This window comes from Colias croceus, chromosome Z (assembly GCF_905220415.1).
Source record: "Colias croceus chromosome Z, ilColCroc2.1".
In the NCBI taxonomy this organism is placed as follows: domain Eukaryota; kingdom Metazoa; phylum Arthropoda; class Insecta; order Lepidoptera; family Pieridae; genus Colias; species Colias croceus.
The window spans coordinates 5,695,650-5,720,554 of NC_059568.1; the positions used below are offsets into that span (position 1 = coordinate 5,695,650).

Below are 24,905 nucleotides of genomic sequence, written 5' to 3' on the forward strand. Positions count from 1 at the left end.
TATAAGACCTCAATACCAATAATTGCTATAACACAAATTAATTATTTATGATCATTTGACATCATGTAAAACATAAAGAATAGCATTACTTTTTTTTAAAAACTCCTATTTTGTTACAATATAAATTAATAATTAGGTATTTATAATAAATATTATTGTAAGAATGCTATAATAAACTGTTCTACAACACTATTATAAACGGTAGAGTTTTAGACTGCAGAATATAAATTCAAATAATATAATAAGTATTGTTAAAACCATTTAGGTTCTTAAGTTTATAAAAATAATGCTTAAAATCAAAATACCTATGTGAAATGATTAAAATCCAGTATGTATTAATTAATTATAAGTTAGTAATTATAATGATAATGCTTAAAGCCTCCACGCGTCCGTCGGTAGAATTTATCACTAAATACGCATTATGCTTTAAATGACATTATTAAACTTACAATTGTAATATTGTATTTAATTAACTGCATAATTAATCATCTATAATAGTTATCAAATTTAAAATTGAACACATAGGTACCTACTGTCACAATAAAAATAAATTATAAGAACTCTACATGCGCTACAAAACTCAAAAGCTAAAGCTTGCTCTATACCTTATTTCTGTACAAGTTTTACACTTGTTGAGTCCTTAAGATTTAATAAGTAAACAATATATATTTATTTTTACTCATATGACTATTTACTGATAGTTACTTATATAATAATAATTAAGACGAAAAGTTGTTACCATGATTGAATTAGGGGTAAATATAGGTAAATAACAAACCTGCGAGGCGGGCGGATATGAGTAGCCAAACTGAGCGTACGCTGCCATAGGGACGATCATATGGGCGGCTTCACAATACACTGTCTCTCAAAGTCTATCACGGACGGTTACGCTATGTCTATACGGTAAATAATTTATATTATCACAGTTTGTTTGCGCGGCGGGTTGCGCGCTGCCATCCCCGCGCGTCAGGGTGAATCTCGCACTCGCATGACGGACCACATTCGTCCGACCGACGAACACCTTTACACGTTTAGCTCTCAACACAGACTGGCGCGCGTCAGACCGTAAACGCCCCTCCACTGTAGGAATAAACTATTTACGCCCCACCCACGAGGCGGAGCGAACGCGTATCGCCCAATCACGGAACCAGTTTTCTATCCTTTTCGAAGTGGCATCAGAAAATACGCGCGCCGATTGGCTGAGATATCCCCACCATGCACTGGCTCCGCCTTTCGCAGCCTTCCCTGCGTGCAAGGTGGGGGGTAAAGAAAAAAGCGGTATAGTCAGAGTGATGTTTATGGGTTTTCGGCGACGCAGTCGTGGAGTGTTCGACGAGCAAACAAATCTGTAGTGGCAAAAAAATGACTTGACTCAGGACAAGTTTTTTCACCATGTCAGATGTATGCGTCGTATTGTCTTAACAAGTGAAACACTTAAAAAGAAAATTCTGTAGGTATTATAAACAAATTTAATTCATTTTATAAGAACTCTACATTTTGAAAAAAAAGTTGATTTAGATATTTATTGTAATAAATTGTATTTCGGATTAGTTAAGACTATTGTGAACTGTGTTTTCGCACATATTGAACATAAAAGTATTTTTTAAACATTGTTAATAATTGAATTATGATAAAATAGAGTCAGTTAATTCAATTTTCATAATTAATAAAGATATAGTTATGTAGATATGTTGATATGTACCTATTAGGCTATTAGATACATTATTATTTAATAGCACATATTAAAATTTATTTAATAATAAATCATGAAACTTAATTAAAAATTACATTCACACCCCTCAACTTTCAACGTTCACAAAATCTCTACAAGCTCTACATAAAAACTATGAAACGTAGAGTCGCGTTAAAAAAGATTTTCCGTACGACGGACGTTTGAGTAAATTTTACCAGTTTTCAATTGTTTCTGAAATCAACTGTTTCCAGCTGAATCAGGTAGATGGCGCTCTATCATTTACTAAAAATCCAAAGCTCCTATTGCGCAACTCAACTTATTTGCAATGTATATTGCCAATATAGGAACGTACCACGGCTTTGGGGTGTTTTAAAGTTGTCCGGATTATCGCGTTGTATTTTGTGTTTGTGGGTAGGTAAGTGTTGAGATAAAAATATACGGGAAGAACTATACCCATTGGTGATAACTTAGTTCTCTACTAATTATATAGATAGGTTATTTTATGAGTAGGTATTATAGAAACCTATAAATAAAACATTATTATTTTTTGTAAAATGGAAATGAAATTTGAAATGTGTAATGGATGGATTTAACAAATTATATCGATAAATAAATATGTTCATGCAAGCTTTTGTGTCAAATTTACACATAATAAATTAAATAGTTTATTTCGCGAGACCATAAATGCAAAATTTTAAATTATAATAAAATTTTAACATCAGTGAGATTTTTGCATTTTACAGCGAGACTAAACAAGATTCTTTTAAAACAATAAGCTTGTTGGAATGATCTAGAAAAAATGTACACTCCATATTAATATAGCAATAATTCCATTGCATTTGAAAACCGTTTTTACAAAAGTAAATAATATGTAATTTTAACATTACTAAAGTTTCGCGTGCAGGCCTCCCGGCGAAGTATTGCAGCCTTACAACAACTTGTATTTTACAAAGTGGTATTTTGAATACGCATTTAATTACAGCACTTGAAAATAGGTGATAAACACTGAATACAACATTTACAAATGTATGCAACAATACATCATAATTATGCACGCTATAATGTACCCTGTTGCACTGTAATTAGAAGTAAATTAGGTTTACACTAAAACCGAGCACTGTTAAAATACATGTGCATATGTAGGTATATCGTTAATAAGGATGTGAGATTTTGTATTGATAAAGCTCTCGTTAGTTTGTGGCTAACTGTTGAATACGTAATTGACTTATAATTGCTTAGGAACTTATTTTTTTATTTAATTACATACATCGGTACTTGAACGGCACCAGTTATAAAGAATAAATTGGTTCTTTGTTTTTTATTTAGAAACGTGGAAAGATCACTTGAAACCAATTTGAAATTTAATTTTCGAGTGTCGTTTCTTGAATATTATTTGTGAGGTAAAAATATTGTTTCTATGTGTAGGTATTTATTATTTATTCGCCAAAATCAGCTTGTTTTCATCAAGTTTGTCTTTATCGATCAATCGATACATGTGTTAGATTGCTAATGTACAGATGTTACGATAACCGTATCTTATATTTTCGTCCATTTAATGTGTTATTCTTAGATAATCTGATGACTTTACCCAGTTATGGAAATGATTTGCTAATTATTATAATTATAACATGTGTTACTATATAAGTACCTAAAGATTAATAAAAAGTGATATTACATATGTTTATTTAAATGTAGGTTCATGTGTATGGTTTTATTCAAGGAAAACTCTTGGTAGTTTTGAACGCGACTAAAGTTATTTAGGTAGGTATCTATATATTACATAGATATCTACTTTATAGAACACCCATTTTTTTAATCTACCCACCCTTTATCTTTATAATTGATTAAGCATAAATATTTATTGTAATTTAATATTAATTTCCTATTTATTATACTTAGGTATAAGTTTCTAAATTAATTGAAATGCAAGATCTGCGCTCCTTTGCGTTGCATTCATTTAATCATGAAAAACCTTTACAGGCTTTTAATTTTTATTGGTTCTGTTTATACTATCGCTTGCTTTATGCAATAACAATATATAATTGCACTGTATATTATTCTTTCCAATAAAAAACAAACCAAAGGTAATAACGCCATAACTTGATGTAGCGGTTAATTAAAATATTCATAGTGCATGCATTAAACGTATGTATAGCATTGCCACTGGTTTATTTAAAAAATAAGCAGAAAATTAACTTCAAAAAACATATGTTATCACGAAGGTGTGCTTCTTCACGCGATATTTGTGCCGTGAATTAATAAAAAAATAATATAGTGCACTTAGAAATCTTATTGGACAACTCGATATAATTAATACCTATGGTAATTAAGTATTGTTTTTCCAACCTTTGGAAGGGTTAAGGAACATTGGTTTAAGTAAACAAATATGACGGTTGATGATAATAGCTTCGTGAAGACCTGTGTTCTTATTCAGACATGTGAATTATTCAGAATTTAGATAGATAGTTTAATAAAGTTGTAGTGGGCGGATTCTTCTTAATTAGATAAATTTACCTATTTATGGTATTATAGCTGACAAATAGTGCACAAGGTTAGGTAGGTATTGCCGTATTGGGTCTGTATTTTATTACTACCATTTAGTGTACCTAAGTAGGTACACATTTAAATATTTCATATAGATTGATAGGTTTAAGAAACCCATAGATATAAATATATCAAATTATTAAATCACTGTAATATTCATCATCGTAATAGACCTATGATGTATCATTATAGGTACACCAAAATCTAATAGAAGATAATATTATAATCATATTATTTGTAAAAATATAAAGAAAGTCATTCACATTAGCGCAAATCATTCTAGACCAAAAAGGTCAAAATGAGTTTATCGAGTGAACTAAGTCCCGTATTGTATGCATATAAAAATATATGCGTATTCTATAATGGCCTCCCGCGGCTTCGCCCCTGTGGTTCCATACACGTTGATGCAGGGACAATAATTTATATATATTATAATACTTCAAAAATATTTGGATGGACTTGTATGTATGTTTGTTTTAGTTTACTGTTTTATGAGATGGTTTTAGATTTTTGAATGTTTTGTTAGTATTAGGCCGGTTGCAGAGCTTCACCGACCATCAGTCTGTACCTAAGCGTACGTCAGTCGCGATTGTCATATATGTATGGAAATACGCGTCGGTATGGTCGGTCTAGCTATGAACGGTTTTATGAATTTCCAAACATATATGACAAGCACGACTGACTTACGCACTAATGGTCGGCGAAGCTCTGCAACCGGCCTTATAGACCAATTAAACAGTTACGTTTTTAATTAGAAGCTTATCCGGATTTTTTATAAATATTTCACAGATTTTTTAAATTGAAAGAAACTACTTTTATAAAGATTGTTTTTAAACATAGCTTTTAAACTTTTGTGAGGTTTGTTAAAATAAGACAGACACAAAAAAATGTTTATTGATCGAAGAAACAATTACCTATACAATGTTTTGGAAATATATAAATCAAAACATTTGCTATCATAATAACAAACATCTATTAATTTTATAACTTAGCACATAATCACCTTGAACTGGATATCGATCGGCGAACAACAAAACTATCGAATACGATAATAAGCAGGTGCGCAGTGAAATGTATGACACGTCTAAAGCAGCGGTAATGAAGCGTCCTGTGACCACAACATTAACGTAAGCGTCCCGTCGACCACGCTAACTAAACATATCTTTACATCTTACTTCCAAAGAAAAACAATAAAAAAAACTTTGTCACTAATTGCATATCCATAGCCCCTAGTATCAACACATCCGATCGCTCGCTGCAAGAGATTTCCAGATCGCACCCCGGTAAAATGAACCTAGCGCTCATAAAATAGGGTCGGTAATTACTTGGTGACGACCGCGCGCCTGGCGCCAAGACATCTGTCATCGTTAATAAGAAGCAATTTGAGCTAATTTCGCATTTTTGGAATTTAACTGAGCGCCCATGCGTCTCACTCTCACCACAGGAAGTTAAATAAAAACAAGCATTAAATAATACGCCGGTTGACAACTCGTAGTTTTTGTGTGAAACGCCTACTTGGCGTTTGGAAGACATTACGAGTGGTTATTTAGTGCTGAGCTTGATAAAGATATTTGCATCTGTTGCAATGAAATTGAATTATTGCAAAGCGTTTTCTATAAGATGTGTTTACTTGTAAATTCACGGTCCAGAGGAATTTGCATATAAACTCACATTTACCATCAATTCCTTATTGCGCTGGTGCCAAAATTAATTTATATCAATTTTCTAGATATGTATGTACCTAGTTACTTGGAGTTTATCAAAGCGTCGCAAATGAAATGTAAATGCAAAATATTTTTATGAAATATAGAAATTCTAATTATTATCAGATAATAGCTGATATACCTATCTCTTATCTAAAGAGAACTTAAGAAAATCTGTTGATTTATGTGTGATTTGACGCTGAGAAAATACAATAAGAATTGCGTGAACAAATTGATTTATACATACCTAGTCAAACAAATCGTTCAATTTCAAAGCGGTTTTGATGTTAACACGCTGTGAATGTAGTCAGATTTTTAGCTAATTATATTAAAATTGCGTGGCATCATTAAAATAAACATGTACATTATAATTACGACACATAATATTAATTATTAAATAGTAAAGACCCGCTTCACAAGTAAGATCATTTATCACCGCTCCAATTTCGCAGCAAGTGCTATGACATTTGTTCGAGATATTTTTCACCAATCATTTAACATGACAATTTTACACGAACAGTACCGTGGGCGGCTAGCTCAACTAATTATAAAACAAGTGTTAACATTATGCTGTGTCTACACCGTGAGGCCTTGGTGACTTGGCGCTCGCGGTAAAAGGACACCAGAAATGTGAGGTTGCGTTGCGAGGGATGTGTTTTTAAAGAACCAATTTTGTCGCTTTATTTACTTCGCCTCTGTCAGCCCAGCTCTGGTTGATGCGATACTATCTATTGGTTCTTTACAAACGCGTCCCTCGCAACGCATCCTCGCACATCTCTAGTGGAAGAGCACCCTAATTCACGGTTTCACAAGAGTCGCGCCAAACGATCGTCGCTGATACGAAACCATAAGAAACGCACCGAGGGCAGTTCATGCGTTCACCTCGTCAATTCCGTGTGGACAAAGCATTAAGGCTTGCGTGAACGGACGTTGGAAAACGCTCAGCTTAGATATTTATGAACATGTGTACATAATTAATTTTTACGATGCATCAGATAAGGAGCAGTCGGCTGCTACGCTTGTGTTGTAAAGGTCACTTTACGAATCGCCGAGACAATACAATATCGCTGACGTGTAAGCATGTTTAGGAAACGTTTTTCCATAAATGTAGAATACGTTTACTAATACTGACGACGAATTTTAATGAGCTTTTAAATTTACTTATTTGTTTTTTTGTGTGGAAAAGTTGGACGTGTGACTGGCGTCGACGGAAGAAAGTCAAGACCATGTCAAGAAGCTTCGGGGTTAAGGTCCCTTAATGTATTCCAGAAGAGTTTAATAAATGCCAAAAAAGTAACTACATATTTAATCATCATATAGATAATAAACAGGCTATGAATATTGTAAACTATAAAGTTTATCTTGCTAATTTTACTGACGCTATTAAAATATTTTAAACTACAATAAAACTGTACATTCAAATTTAGGTTGAATACTGCATTCCAATCCAGAGTTAGTTTATATTTTAAAGATCCAATATTATGTACTTGCTATATACATTTTCAATAGTGAAGCTAAATTATTCAGATGTTATCTCACTAGTCCAAGGCAACTGATACTTCCTCATACTGTCACTGTAAGAACTTCAGCTCTACATAATTCACCAATGAACAATGAGCATGCCATATTGAGAATCAAGCATGCAGCAGAATAAATTAGTTCACGCTCGTATGAAAGTACCTACAACACTAGGTAGGTTATATTGCCTGCGTAATCTTATAATATAAAAATGAATCCCAAAATGTGTTGGTAAGCGCATAACTTGAGAACGGCTGAACCGATTTCGTTAATTCTTTTTTTATTATATTCCTTGAAGTACGAGGATGGTTCTTATGTAGAGAAAACGTAAATATGTACCACGGGCGAAGCCGGGGCGGACTGCTAGTACTAGGATAAGTACTAGGTTAAGTAGTGTATGTTTGTAAGAAAAGGTGACGCTAAACCATGGACGTATAGCAAAATGTTTTCCTGTATCACAGAATAATAACTAGTACCTATAGTTACCTACTACTATCGTTACATATACCACTGCTTATAACCCTCAACTTATAATAAGTCCTGAATCGGAATAGAGATACGTTTTGTCATTAATTAAAAATCATATCCTGCTAGTATAAACGTTGTTTTGTTATTTTCATACTCCTTTACACAACAATGCACAGTTGAAAATGTAAAAAACTTGGAAATAGACGCCATCTAGATTAGGTACTCTTTTCATTTAAATATAGAGAAATGCCGCAATTTGAAGCTAGTTTAAAGAGTCCCCATTAAGATTTAAATAATTGAACCTAAAAGTCTGCAAATCAATGTAGTCAACACCAAGACTTTCTTTTATAGTAGAGGAAATGCACAAATTCTTTAAACTGTCCACAAATCTTATTGTAACTTTTGACAAACCTATTTTTACAGATCACTCTTATGATAATATTCTGTATAGGATAAAATTCTAACTATTTTAACGGAAAATTTTGTGAGAATAAATCGTTATCGTAATTCGTTATCTTTCAATAATTGGCCGATATCTTATTAAAATATTTTGGTATAGATGGATGGATACAGCATGGAGAGACAGTCTGCTACTAACATTATCTGTATTCTGTATGAACATAACATAGCAGGGGAAAGAAGCCTTGGACTTAGGACTTCACTGTTTTATATAAAAAATTCATAATATGGGAAATTTATGTAACACCTGGCAACCCGCATGGTCATTTCCTTGCCACGTCTAGTTGTTGATGCGATGACCTTATCCCTGAGTTTATACATTTAATATATTATGTATGTAGAGGCTAGACTGGACTGGGAATGCTAACTGCTAAGTAATATGCTTCTAAGTTTGAAGATACCTAGTTATACAATTATGTCGTAAGGAAATGAGTATAACAGAGATTTCACAAAATGTGTCGAAATCAGGGAATATTATTTACATCTTACATTTTACTAAAAATATTTAGGTACTTAGGTATATGTCGTTTAAACAAAGTAAATCTAGTAAGATGTGGATAGAGTAATAATATGTAACTCTACTTTTGAAAATCAGTAGAGCTGTTTCCAAACTTGAAATAAAGAATTAAAATGTGTAAGTACAATGTACATCGCGTATTTATGAATATATTTATCGCAGAAAAGCTCTTAATTACGAAATAACTAACCTAAATTAGATTGTGATGGACCGATTTCGATAATTCTTTTTTAAAATATTCCTTGAAGTACCTACGCTGATGGTTGTTATGGAGAGAAAACTAAAATACACGTATATACCACGAACGAAGCTGGGGCGGACTGCTACATATTTATATATATTTATATGTATGTACATATTGAATTGTCTCGTTCTTGTCTAATCCATTTGACAGTATTAGGTACTCTGAGAGCAATCACGTAGACATTAGAGTAGGTATTATTGTGCACTTGAGTTCAAACCTGTCTATTTGAAATTAGTTATTTATTTCATTAGTATAATTTGAACCTTTAATTGTACTAATACGTAGTATGAAAACAATAAACTCAAACATTTATTTATTAAATTAGACTTCTTCGAGAAGCACTTTTGAAACGTCATTACATATTTTTAACATTTACCACCGAATTGGAATGCAGAATCGGCAAGAAACTCAAGCAGAAAAAGACTAGACTAAAGAAAAAGACTAAAGTCAATTTTTATTTTTAGTGTGTAGTACCTATGGAAGTGTTCGATTAATTATAATATATTTATTAAACAGAGAATAAGATTACATTTATACATCTTTCTACAGTAGGGCCAATGACCTATTATACTATGCTCTTTTATATATCATAGAGTAGTGCACTTAAAATTTTCAATTGCATGAATAGGCACTATTATAAATAACTAAACAATGCTTTACCTAATAATATGATTATTTTGCAAACGCATTTAATTAGATATTTTCTTAAGATTTTATAATAGATTCATTAATTCTTCAAAATAATAAACCCAATGTTCATGAAGAACAAGAAAATATTATAGCATACGATTTCTACGTTTTACGAAGAATTATTTTTAACCAATCGATTCTTTTTATATCTCCGCCCTCTAATGAAGTACAAGGTACTTGAAATCAAAGACAGAAACGTTTATTACTTAGTACATACATAAAATATTTAGTACTAATCATTTTAATCGAATAAGATTCTGTTAATGCAAGTATTTAACAATAAAACAACATTTCACAATAAATGTTAACGAATTGAACTATATTTCATGTGAATTTAACTAGGTGATTAATAGCATTACTTCAATTTTATGACTTTTAAAATGTATTTCCTTAAAACGAACTGAGGTACAATTAATACTAAGTATATGTTTGTCTGATTGATGTTTAGTTTAAACTATCACTTTAACATAAAAACTAAGATCTTTATTTATTAAAATATGGATAACTCAATAAACTATCAAAGTTGCGATTTGTTATTTTTATTCCTTTTAATTTGTCTTGTTAGTCGAATTTAGCACTTTTATACACTCAGTTATACAGACAGACATATTTAATAATAAATAGTCGGAACGTTGACTATATTTCTGAAAACCAGCGGCGCAGAAACTTTCTCTACGAAAAATGTAAATATGTGAACCATTTTGACATTTGAATATGTTTGAATGTTTGTTGTAATTCAATTAACTTTATAATAATTCATTGTGTTCATCTATACTAATATTATAAAGAGGAAAACTTTATAATTATGTATGTATGTAACTATGTATGTACCTCTCAACCGATTTTGATGAAATTTGGCACAGACAATCTTTACCTATTAGACCCTGAGACAGAACATAGGCTACCTTTTATTGCGATATATGTACCACGGGCGAAGCCGGGGCGGACCGCTAGTACATCTTATAGGTATATTATACAATATATAAATCTCGTGTCACAATGTTTGTTCTCAATGGACTTCTAAACCACTTAACCGATTATAATAAAATTCGCACACCATGTGCAGTTCGATCCAACTTGAGAGATAGGATAGTTTAAATCTTAAATCGTTAGAGAAAGCGGGCTAAGCCGCGGGCGGTAAGCTAGTAATAATATATTATGTAGGACCTTTCGTGTTCATAAAGTTTTTCTTTGACTATGCAGACATGTTGGACCTATTTATTATTTGCTTCTGTTTCTGAACATAGTATTATTGGTATTATAATAATACAATCATCTCTTCTGAAACGAATTTAATGACGTTTCCCTAGTTTTTATATTCTACAAACTTGCATAGAGAAATATTTAACAAAGTATTAAAAATGAACGGAGCGACGGGTATCGCCTAGTATTTGATAATTTTCTTATGAACTCAAAATAAATTCAAACTTATAGATAATTCATATATTCTAATATATTATCTGTGATATAACCTCCATGATACCGTTACTATGGATATGTTCTCAATTACAGAATACTATCAAACAATTTGAGTATAATTTGATTGATTGGTTGTTAATACGGAATACACGTACCTAGGTAGGTACGTATATTGCTCCGTCTATATATTCAGTCCATGATAACTATTGTTTTAGTAATAAGCATTTAATTCCTGAGATAATAAATATTGCAGGACATTTTTTCTCATCATCATCTGATCCCATACTAAGCTTTACGCTTGTGTTATGGCTGATAAACATACATATTATTATATACTAGCTGCTCCGCGCGGTTTCACCCCCATGGCTCCACTCCTGTTAGTCGTAGCGTGATGACATTATATAGCCTTCCTCGATAAATAAGCTATCTAACATTGAAAGAAATTTTCAAATCGGACCAGTAGTTTACGAGATTAGCACGTTCCAACAAACAAACTCTTCAGCTTTATAATCTTAGTATAGATTAACACCTAGTCACAAATCAAACATCAATGTTTATCACACAAATATTTGCCCTGGGTAGGAATCGAACCCACGACTTCTGGCTTTGAATAAAGTCTATACCAACTAAGCCAACCGGTCAGTCAATACTTAGGAATTACGTATCTATTAAAACCCGGTTTATGCATTAGGTTTTATTTATTCTTAATGTATAAAACTTTAATTCTTAAAATCTCGTAAAATAAACATAAGATAAAACTAACTATTATTTCAATATAATTCAAAATATTCTGAAAACTGCAATTAAAATAGATATCTACCTACCTACATAATATAATTAATGTATTTTATAGGTCTATGAAAGTAGGTACGAAAGTACCTATTTACGTGGATTACTAACATTAGTAGGTATCTAATAAAACATTAACTGTAGGAGTAATATTTACAGACTAAACTAAAAGTAAGTTTTAAAAGGCCGGCTTAGCGAAGGGTTCCTTAGATACTATTATCAATAAATATATTGTATGGGGACCCCCACTAATTTTTTTATTGCTTTATTTTTAGTATTTTTTGTTATAGCGGCAACGGAAATACATCATTTTTGAAAATTTCAGCTTTCTACCTATCACGGTTTATGAGATACATCCTGGAGACAGACAGACGGACAGCGGAGGCTTAGAGACCTTAGAGTATAATAGGGTCCCGTTTTACTCTTTGGGCACGAAACCCTAAAAAAGGCTAGGTACTATTTACAAATTTGGACTCATGATGATTATCTTTAGTTAAAATAAATATAAATACAAACAAAATTATAAACCATATTTTTTACCTACAACTCGCGTATCCAACGCATAGGTACGTTATTAAAATTAATATTAATTATTCAAAAGAACCGCTTGCCAAATATTTTTTGTATCCTTATTATATTGTAACAATGAAGTATTGTAATCGGAAAGTAGTTTCTACGGAAAGAGCCAGCAAGAAGCTAGTAATTACAGTTTCCTTCTAATCTACATAAAGTAATAATGATCCTTAAAATCGTTTTTCTTCAAAAAATGAAGTAATCCTTAGATCAATAATTCTTATCACCTACTTTGCACCTTTCATATAACATATTATTATTTTCCCAAGTAGAGTAATTATATTGCAGGAGCTTATTTACTTTGCACCTTTCATATTATCTATTATTTTCCCAAGTAGAGTAATTATTGTATTGTAGGAGCAAATTCAAGCGAAAAAGTACATCAATAACTCTTGTTACTTTGCACCTTTTATAATTATTTTCTCAAGTAGAGTAATTATATTGTGGGAGCAAATTCAAGCGAAAAAGTACATAAGTAACTCTTATTACTTTTTTATTAATAGCTCTAATTACTTTGGACCTTTTATAATTTCTTCCCAAGTAGTATTGATAGCCACGACAAAGAGCATATTCATACTTCTACCGAAAAAGTACACAACGTTGGCTTGTAGGCGCTGCGTGTTTATTCGTTGATTAAACAGCCGCGGCCGCAATGCGTATGCAAGCGGACGGACATATTACTAGGGCTCGAATTCTGATTGTTTAGAGAATTTATTACCCCCGTGCCTTGTACAGTTAATTGAATTCGCCTGTAGAATAGGCACAGGCTGAATTGCGTTTCGACCGTTTATCGTGTCTTCTCAGAGCGTGCTCCGGCAGCCATTTTTGTATCTGTTTTGGTTATTAGAATTTGGAACATGTTTGTTTTTGATATCGTGAACGTTATTTTCATATACGTTAGTTCTTTCGTAGATATGGTGTTTTTATTTACAATTAAATTGGAAACTAAGTGATTGTACATGGAGGTATTTGTTTTATCTTTTTTTTATATTACACGTGGATTTGTTCAAGTAGGTACTTTAACGATGGTGTACTTATCTTGGAAATAATTATGAAAACAAATTACCTATTGTTAATTTTCTACTTCGGTGATGTAGACTCTATACCTATTCATTTATTTTATAATAAACGTGTTGTATTTTAAATTCAAAAATACTATTACTTTATTACTTAGTTGATTATATTTTATATTACCTATACCTAGTGATGTAAGATTAAAAAATCTGACTTTGTAAATAAATTAATCATCGCGGTGAAGAAAACCATTTTTCAATTCCCCTCAATGCATGAAATGAACTGCATTATGCATTATTCGTAATTCTTCATTTCATAATGTTTTCATAATATCATATTTCTATGCCTTGTTAAGTTTTATCTAGAAACCTTCAACTTTCCATCAAATAGGTCAAAACATATTATACCTAGTTTAGTAATTAATTTAGTAAGGACAATCCGTCACATGTACATTAAAATGGGCTATCGATTATTCTAGAGTTATCTTCATTAATTTTATCAAGTCAACGCTCATTATCTTGGAGCGTTACACATTTTTTTCATTGTTTAATAAAGTGATCATTAATCATCGTACGAAACAAGCACTTAGTTGAGATTTTAGGATAATTTCCATCGCTATAATATTATCATGATAAAGTGAAAATGTCGTAATTCATTACGTATGGTGTTTTGATAGATTTATTGCACTATTGTATTACTGTAATAAATTGATTTAAATTATTAATTTGTACTGGACATTATAAATCACCACAAGAACGGAACTGGTTATTTTTGTTGTACATATTTTAGGAAAAAAATCAATAACATTCTGATAGCCAATCTATCTTGTCGGACATAGAAAAATACGCTTCGAGTGTCGGAAACAAAGTAGCATTTCACTTAAATACACAAGGGCAAAAAACATAAGTGGCTAGAAGTTAGGACGGGGTGTGGCAGTGAGCATATCAAACAAACACCAAATCGCAAAAAAATGTACGCATCTGTGTTTTTAGGTTATACTTATGTTGCGACTTGTTATTATTATAATTTTCTTGCATGCTCTTAAGTCGACGGATATCAATTGGTTACGTATGATTATTATTAAATATATGTTTTATTGTAGGATAGAAAATAAGTAGTTTATATAAGAAGTCACGGCAACCTCATATTTTTCCTTAATATATGTAATAAAATATTGATATTTTTAAATATATAAAAACAGATTAACAGTAAGCAAGACACGTTTATCTTTGCTAGTTTGTACTTTATGAGAAAGTTGCTTCATAACATAACATTTTAACAATAAAAATTCATTGTACAATCGTAATTGATTCAAAACTACCGCAGATAACCGGCCCGCTCCGACTGTCTCCCGTCCGCGGTCAGCCTTATCTCCATTGTCCCTAACTAAATGAGTTCAGGAAGCGCTCAAAAAAAGCTCCTTGTCGCATATTCCACTTACACGTGTTAGAAATGTTTACACCCGTTACCTTATCGTGTCTCAAAATTAACATAAGTGCGTAAGACTGTATTTATCGCAATAATTGCCTCGCTTCCATCGCGTGTAAGTAGTTTTTTTGCATCGATAATTACATCCCTAGGTATATGTTTGGATCGATACACGAGGTTTCGATACTTTATCATATTTTTTACCAGCCACATAATATATGTTAAACGTGTTCCGAATTAGTTGAATGATTTTTATAAATAGTTTGCGACACGCGCAAATTGGCTCAATGATTATTTCTATAATTGTATAAGGTTCAACGACAATTAAATACAGTGTCTAATTTACCTCATAGACGTTACGTTACTTCTAGTTAATTTAAATTGATGGAAAGTTTAGCGTTTTCACCGAAAATATCCGGAATAAAGTAGACTCTTTTCTGTTGTCTATTTGGTTATACACGGAAACTTTTTGATGCAGACGTTGATATAATTATGTTGTAGGAATTCAAAGAGTTTTTTAACATAAATTCACAAACATCTTCAAGGAACAAAGTTACAAAGGAACAAAGGTCCACTTACTAATTATCATAGTAGAGTATAGGTATACTAGTCATTTGATTATTATCACGTGTAATAATATTTAATTGTAACACACAGTAGGTATCACTGTTGAGAATCGTAAAACATCATAAAACGTGAAAACTTAAAGATCGGTGCATCAAATGCAATTTAACTGTCTAGACTAAAATGATACGAAATAATATTTGCATCGAGATTCTGAAACAAATTACTTTTGATTCTTCCATCGATAGTAGGTACCTAGTACCTACATACTTTCAAAGGTATTCAGAAACATGAAGTTGGCGAGGTTTGGAGATAAATAAGCAATGAATGAAGCTTTGGTCCTGTGCCTAATTTCACTCTAGTGATGCCTGATATTCCTACGATGTTGAGAGTGATGAGAGAATATTGAATACTGGTTAGCACGACATAAGATGTTTGTTGGTCAAGACAAAACTTGTTCTTTAATGAGGGGGCATTATTATCTTAATCTTAATATATCTCGTGTCACAATGTTTGTCCTCAATGGACTCCTGAACCACTTAACCGATTATAATAAAATTCGCACACCATGTGCATTTCGATCCAACTTGAGAGATAGGATAGTTTAAATCTCAAATCGTTGTAGAGAAAGCAGGCGAAGCCGCGGGCGGTAAGCTATAGTAATTTAATAATAATTTTCTGCTAACTCTTGCATTTTTGTTTGTAAAGGAAACTAAGCAAAAACGCTATTTCGTAGTTACAAGAACATCTAATATTATCTATATAAACAGTATTTAACATATCTTAGTGTAGTACCTAATAGGAATCTTTATTACCATAACATTAAAGTTTCAATTCTAATAACTCTTAGAAAATATATTCGAAATAGAACATAATTTCTCTTTCAAATGGAATCAACATTAAGTCGCGTATATGTTAAAATATTCACTTCGCACTCTGTGATAACGCACGGTAAACGTAGTTAATATATAAACAGTACATACGAATGCTTTAACTGCGAATGTTAAGGGAATTTCAAAAGAAACAACCGTACGAAATGTCTATTCGAATAAACTATTGACAATTGTTTGAATTATACCATGAATTATACAGGTAGCTCAGAGAAAAAGTACACATCTGTCTGCTTTCATAATAAGATAAACGATATAAATTGAGAACCGTCTTTGAAGATGTTGGTTAAAAATTATAATATTACAAGGTCAATAAAGGTAGGTAGGTAGGTACTTGTCTTGCGTAAAGCAAAAAGAGAGGTCGCTAAACACACAAGACAAAACAGAGTTCTAACCAGACTTATAGAAATCAATACATTCTTCCTCCAAGGCTCATAAAAAACCATCTATCCTATAATAGACTACATACATAAACACGAGCTACAAATATCACTAGACACGGACATCTTACACGATAATTAAATGGTGTTTATTATCCAATTAGAAGAAAAGCTAACTCTTTGCGGACATAAGCCGATTACATCTCATCGCATCGCATGTGAGCCGCTTACTCTGGTATTGGATTAAGAGCGGTTACGCGCAAATCTCATTACCTAGTTACTCAGTTCATTGAAACGCATAGGTATGCTTATACGGTAATGGTTTTCAGGTGACTTCAATGCTAGCTTCACACTGTTATAATATAGGATGTGCGTTAATAAAAACATTTTTTTTAATTTTTTATTAATTGCAGTTTCGAGATAATAAAACAATTTTGTAATAAAACAGTGCTGACATAATTTTTTTTTTCATCATCCTATCAAGTGAAAATAACTGGTACCGACATACCTGTTTATACCTGCCAACCTAGCCGTTTGTCCCGGTAAATATTAGAAAACGACTATGACTGCACATTCTGTAGGTTCCATACTTTAAGTCTATTATAATTTTTTTTTTATTATCTTGATACTGCAATTAATTCTTTTTTTTTTAATTCATTTAAAATGTCCTGTCCAGGATTTTCCCAGTCAACCCATTTTTAATACATTTTTAATAGACTAAATTTATTATAAAATTGGCCTCATATTATTATCACGCCGTTGAATTTCGCCTTATGTTCGGATCTGACCAATAATATTGCATATTTTTAATCTGCTGCTGCACTTGGGCTTATTTTATGTGTACTCTTATTGATAATATTATGACATTTGAACTAAGTAATTAAGTAGGTATGCGTTTTCATGCAATTTTTTTGTGTTACAAAATTGAATGAAATAGTGGAAAGTTTGGACGGAGTTTCAGTCTGTATTACTTAATTACGTTCCTTTTTAGTGTGGGAATGTTTGATTTCACTTTGTACTGTTTTCTCCAGTTCTACGATGTACACAAATTAAATCTGTTTAATTCAACCAAATAAAATGTATTTGGTCTATACCCTATAATATATTTTATAATTAATGAATTGTCAAATTATCTAGGAAATGAGGTTAAAAACATGAGCATACGAATAATAATGTAGTTTATTTAAAAGGGAAAAATAGCATTTAAAGGGCATTACTCGAAGTTAAGCACGGATTAACGACGCACAGTGACGTAGATAATATCAGGAATATTATAGAACTGATTCTAAATGTTATTCACACATATAATAAAAGCAGATTTTTTTATAAAATATACCTAGATAGTAATTTGGTATAATACAAATACTTTATAAATTATACAATATTACCGATGACTATAAAATTCCTTCCATTTTGCTATAATCCTACATACATATTATGAAAGGAAATACATTCGGATTACCGTAAAACAACCGAAACAATATTCAAAAACAAGTCTCAATATTCTGTAAATAACTCGCTAACAGAAGCATTACAAAGAGGTGTCGCGAACAAACTTTTTACAACATCGAGATTCGAGTGAAACCTTAAGGTACGCGTTTCACATAAGAGCTTTTGAGATGATCGTGCCGGGACTGCATTTACATGTCACAAGATCCTCTGGGAGAATGTACACTTGCTTGATTGTGTCGTGTTCTATGTATATGTGCCGTTATTGATCTTACTTCATTTCGATTTGCCCTGTACACATGTCTGTGTTTTGTAGTAATAGGTTGAGGTTTTGCTAGTGTAGGTGCGAGATTAAACTAATAATAAAGACCTATACATAATATTAAAATGTTCTCGTTATAGGAAGGTTATTATTTAGTATTTTTTTAATTCTTTACCTTTAATATACCTATGTACAAATTACAATTAACTGCACCTTTTCTCAATACAATTTTGAATAAAGTTTTAACTATCACGTGACTCCAGAAATTAGCATCTTTGATGACGCAAATTATATTTCAAACTGGTTTATAGATGAACGATAGGTAATAATTAAAATATAATTTCTAGAATAAATAATTAATGACTTATTGCCACTATTACATCCTTAATTAATTATCATAACATATGTAAAGCGGAGTACCATATTTATGAAATATACCTACTAATATTATTCTATAATACTTTGTCATCGTTAGATATAATTGCTTTAATTTCAACTCGTTATGTCGATTCTTCAATATTTTAATCATTAGTTGATATCTTCAAAATATTTTTTACTTATAATTCAATTGTTAGTTATCGTTTAACGATGACTTTGCCTGTGCCTTTTTTTAGTTCAGTTTAGCAGTGATATTGTAACATACATCTACACAAACTATCTCCTTTAGCCTTATTTATGACTAATAATAATAAATCAATTTGTCTGCCTGGAAGTTGAAATTTGGTTGCCTGGAAGAGATCACTGTATTAGCGATAGCCTTTTTGTGCGTTTTTCTATTGTTTGTGCTTTTGTTATTATTTTGTTACTGGTGCAAATAAAGTATCCAATCATTCATTCTATGTATCACTTATCATCAATATGACTAGAACTTCAATAAAGAACTACTGGAAGTTACTATGCAAAATACTACCAACTTAATTTCCCATACACCCTTCCTCAATCGGTTCACCCGTCAGCCTGAGCTACAACTTAGGCCGGAATCTTCTTAATATATTCCTTGTTCAGAATAAGATTATAATATTAAGCCGGGGTAGGGACGATTACTCCATTATAATTGGAGATCAGATTAATACAAAGCAGGTGAGACTTTCAATTCAATTACTTAACAATTCCGATGACGATAACGTAGTTTCATGTTACACATTAAATGTTTATAAAGTTTTAATTACACCGCAGACTAACGATTTTGAAGCATGTGTTGTGGGGTTAATATCGATTTACATAATATCCACTTGGCTACCTAAAATATTTGTTATAAATACAAGTTGAGATGTGAGATAAGGAGAAATGTGGTTATTTGTAGTACCTGCAAATAACGCAAACTTTTCAACAAAAGTTATGATACGAGGTATAATTATTGAACAATTACATAAACTCCATTTTTAACTCCATTTTTGGGCAAATTCAAAATATAATTACTTAATTTGGTTTGAACAATTTGGAGTTTATATACCCCAATATTCATTATTACACTACACTAAAATGGCGACTGTAAAATTGGCGCCCATTATTCGTCCAAAACCAGTCTGTAGGTGTCTGCTCACGTTAATTTTAAGTCAAAGTTCATGTAGCGTAAAAATACGTGTCTCTGTAATCACACTCACTCTGAGAAATTTTATTTCATTCACAAAAGGCCAACATGTCGCGTCTCGGGCCAGGCTCCCTTCATCTCCGCTTATCTACATTCATTCATTACCATCTATTTTTATAAGACGCGACGGGCCGAAAACACATAACGCCTACATTTTTTGTTACACTACTTAATTATCTGGATTTATATCACGATAAAATCGACCATCGTCTCCGGAGATAAAAAACGGATTTTTGTAAAAACAAAAGAATAAAATTACCTACTAAAGTGGACCTTTTACGAGTTTACTTTGATTGATTATGAGGTGCGGGCTGATTGAAAAAAACTTTACGTTCGGGTACAGTTTTGTATTTTAAATCTGAGTACAAACGCTGAAATTGTGATGGTTTCCACGAGTAAAACGCACATGGAACGAATAAATTTCATCACTTTCATAAATTAAAAAAGCAACGCTATCTTATAATCTGACACATTAATGTGTTAAAATTTTGAAAGTGCCTAGATGATCAAACACATAAATTTAAATTAAGTGACCCTTGTCAAGAGCGGACTAAACTAGACGACTTAGATATTTTCATTACTAAATGATAGTATTAAGTAGGTAAAGGTAATGTAGCTAATGTTAAAAAAATTTTTTTCCTTTTTGCGTTGAACAATATGCGAGCAAAAATTTAAAAATAGCGCATTAGACCTGCAAAGTTAAGGAAAAATGCAGTGACTATAATTTATAGCATGTGCAGAGGCGCAGCATTGTCGCCGCGTTTTATTCGAGTTGCACTCTTTGTTATTTGGTGCGTCGGTTTTAGTTAATTATTGAGAACAGCTAAGCCCTGCCTGCCCTGGTGGCCACGACACAACGCCGGTCGATGCCTTCGATAACCAATCCTGTTTTTATCTTCTTATTTTAACGCTTTTAATTAGTTAGAAAAATATTCTTAAATAAAACTGCCCTGAGCGCGTTGGCGAACCCAGAATTGTCTTTGAAATGTGAAGAGCCCGGGGCTGTATATAATTGAAGCCAAGTCCGTTGCAGAGATTGGCTTCTGTTTCGATCTTTTATTATTGTAACTAGCGGGCCACGGCGCTTTTGCTGCATTATTAAATATCGCCCTAAGTGCTCCTTGATACGTAATTTCCAATTTGTTTTTATAATTAACGTCTTATGTTGAGCTCGTTTAAGTACTTCTATATCATAAATATTTATGATGCAAATGAAATTTGATTTATAAATAGATTTGAATGCTTTCTACTCATAGATATTATAGACATCGAGTACTAAATGATTATGTAAGTTTTTGATAAGCTTGATTTATACGATTCTTGTTAATACTCTATCAAGAAAACTGAAATAATGAATACCTTAATACAATAGCAATAAACGAAACCCATTAATACGCAAATTATTGCGTGACAGAGTTAATCAAGTGAAATTTAAATATTAATATCTTTAATAATAAGCACAATAACATCTTAAAACAAGTACATGTGAATTTCATTACAGCATGATTGAAGATGTAGGTACCATTTAAATACACAAGCGAACCATTGCGAACGGCAGGTATTAATGCGAAGAAATTATAACCCCATAAAAATATAATTATCGAATACCGCGCGCAATCAATAAAATAAACTGCATACGATACGATTTTAATTTTTAACCTCCCGTATTAAGTAGCATAATTAGACTTACAACGTCAGTTGGACAGATAATTAAAATTCATGAATAATAAAAAATGTAAATACTCAATTGTAGAATAAGCGTTAAGTACACGTTAGAAGTTCTCGGCAGATAACAAAACGGTACTTGTTAATTTTCGTTTCAATATTCCTTTGTTTTCAACACTATCGGCGCACGTACTTACGTGTATGAGCCGGCCGGTCGCTAGTTAATGACATTGTATAAAATAATAACATATAATTAGTACCTACCTGCTACAAAGATAAAGGAGGGACAGCGAAGTTTTAAATGCTGTTTACAATAAGTGGGGGTACAGTCGTCGACACAACCGCTAACAACTTTACTACGTTTTGGAAATTAATAAGAGGCTAATTAGTGGTCTGGCGTTTGAACACATTTTGAACGGGCGGGAAATAATGAGGGACGGTGTGTTCTAAATTTATATTCTAATTACGTACCACAATCTCTATATCTAACAATAAGTGGTTTTAAATATATCGAACGTTACTATAAATTGGTGTATATTAAAACTTGTATCGTGTTTGTTTGTGAATGTTTTAATTATGTCTATTAATATTTTATTTGAATTGACATAAGATGTTAGATGTTGTTGATTTTAAAAATAAACAAAATTTTAGGCACATTTCGGAGGGAATGTAATAATCTTACAACACTTGTTACTTTTCATTTAAATGTTATTTCAACACCTCAATTCATACTAATACATATTATAATTAATGCGAAAGCTGCTCCGTAGGTTTAATTTAAACTAAGCCTAATACTACATACATACGATTCGAATTAAATTTCAAATAATACAATTGAGGACCTAATCAATCTAGGGTGTGAAAGTTTTTTCCCTAAGTAAGACGTAACTGAAATATTTTTCATTATTATTATTAGTTTTCCAATATAATATATTATAATTAATTAATTATAATCACACAATATACAATTTAAAACTTTCGCGCTCAAGCATACCCTAGCATAAATTAAAACGTCACTTTTAATTTCTGCGGGCGACTGTCCGCTAGTTACCGGGTTATCACATGAGATGTTTATCGTGACGGGCCGGTGACTCGCTCGCCTCACCGACGATCTGCTGACCTTGTTAACCTTATATCACTTTTGGATGAAGTACTGCAATTTTATTCTGCGGTACTGTGTTGAATTTTCTTTTTGATAATTTTATAATATACTGCGAATATTTTCTTTCTTATGTGTTGACAAAAAACTGCTACCACGAGGTTTGTTGTTAACACAATATGATAGGAATAATTAAAGTATGTATAGTATATGTACATTATACATATACACATAGATACGAAGAGAGAAACTGTGTGTATAGATAGGTGATCGTAAATTATATGAGTTATTTGAGAAAAGTAATTTAAGTGAAGTCAAAAAAGAGGGTTTAGTTGTCATATAAAAGCTTGGAGGACTTTCCATCTTATTGTAATGTAATTAGGTATAATAAAGACATCTAATTTCGTCACCTCTCTTCCCTTTTCCATACAAGCGTAGAAAGAAACCTCAAGTCATCTCAAATTTATCATAATACTAGCTGTTGCCTGCGACTTCGTCCGCGATTAGGTCGTTTTTCGTCATTCGTTGTTTAAAAAAAAATACGTGACACTTTATTTTAAAATTTTCTTAATTATTGTCTCTTATAAAATTTAACTACATTAAAATTGAACACTCTGATAAGTAAATCTTAAAATCTGAAGAAAACATGAATGTGGTTTAAATTCTACATTACTTAGTATCAAATAATAATCTAAATTAAATGTAGATTAACAGTTTGAGCACACCATTATAGAATATGTACCTAAGTATTAAATTACGTTAGTTTACATAGTAACTTTACTAAAAACACGATGACTATCTTTCGCGCTCGATACCACAAACTAAGCATGTTTGTGGTACGTGGCCCGCGTCACTTGACCCCCATCTGGATCCATGATGATGATTCCATCCTGAAGATGATTCAGAAGATTATTCTGAAGATGATTCAGAAGATGATTCAGAAGATGATCCAGGATGATTCCATCCTGAAGATGATTTCTTTTGCCTGGAAGAAATCACCGTCGCCTAACAAATATAATGTGTTTTCTTATAAAACCGTTACATAATTTATTTTATCTACTTAAATAATGAAAATGATATATTTATAAAATATAAAACATATTATTTAAAATGATTAAAAATAAATAAATGAAGCAACTACGATTCAAAGAAAACATCTTTTTCAGTGTGAAAATGCTCTAAGCAATCCTGGATGATGAACTGTATATCATGTACCTACTCTGATCCCAGTACGGTCGGTACGTCGATACTCGATAGCCATAACGATAAATATTATAATCAGATAACCGCAAAGTCAAAATAAAAACATTACTTGTAAAGTTGTGAGTGCAAAATTTACGTTTCATTTGGCAATAACATTTTTTTCGGTACTAAAACGTAGTAGTTTGATATGTGGTTGGCTGCCCCTCCTCTCCTTCCTGAAAAATATCCTCCAAAATTTCCCGAGATACTTCCAATGATTGAACCATTGGACGTTGGACATTAACTTCAGTCAAAAATTGACGAAGCGGATGATTACTAATTTCCACTTAATCCTCGCTGCTACTGTCTTTATCATCAAATCATCAATTTTCAAGTGGTGTAGTAAAAATATCATCAGAAATCGTCTTCCAAAGGCGATATAATTTTATTAGCATTGAATAAAAAAATCAAAAGTTAACTGTAAATCTATAAAAAAAGCTACTTACAAATAAAATTTTATCAAAAACTTCTGTTCCCAAAGCACCTCAAAATAATAAAAGAATCATTCATTTCAATAAATACCTGTAAGTAACAACTTACCTTTTGTGGGAACGCATGATGGTGAAAATTCACAAAACACGAAGATTGCATTTGATATTTTTCGTTTTATGGCATTCAATTGCTTTATAAATATCACTACATAGTATAAAAAAAGTCGCTTTCTGTGTCCCTATGTCCCTATGTCCCTTTGTATGCTTAAATCT

The 24,905-nt window shown here is 31.8% G+C and overlaps 1 protein-coding gene across 3 annotated transcripts in view; it reads right to left on the bottom strand.

The window, feature by feature from the left end:
* The window catches only part of LOC123704947 (homeobox protein araucan-like), a 94,676-nt gene that overhangs the window by 49,015 nt on the left and 20,756 nt on the right, over positions 1 to 24,905 (bottom strand). For 2 of the 3 annotated variants that reach the window (XM_045653453.1, XM_045653454.1), the window contains exon 1: positions 779 to 1,030. The exons of the other annotated variant lie outside the window; for it this stretch is intronic. In XM_045653453.1, coding sequence (XP_045509409.1) covers positions 779 to 838 — 60 coding nt within the window. In that variant the 5' untranslated portion in view covers positions 839 to 1,030. Of the gene's footprint in view, positions 1 to 778; positions 1,031 to 24,905 lie in introns of those variants that run through there. 3 annotated transcript variants of the gene reach the window in all.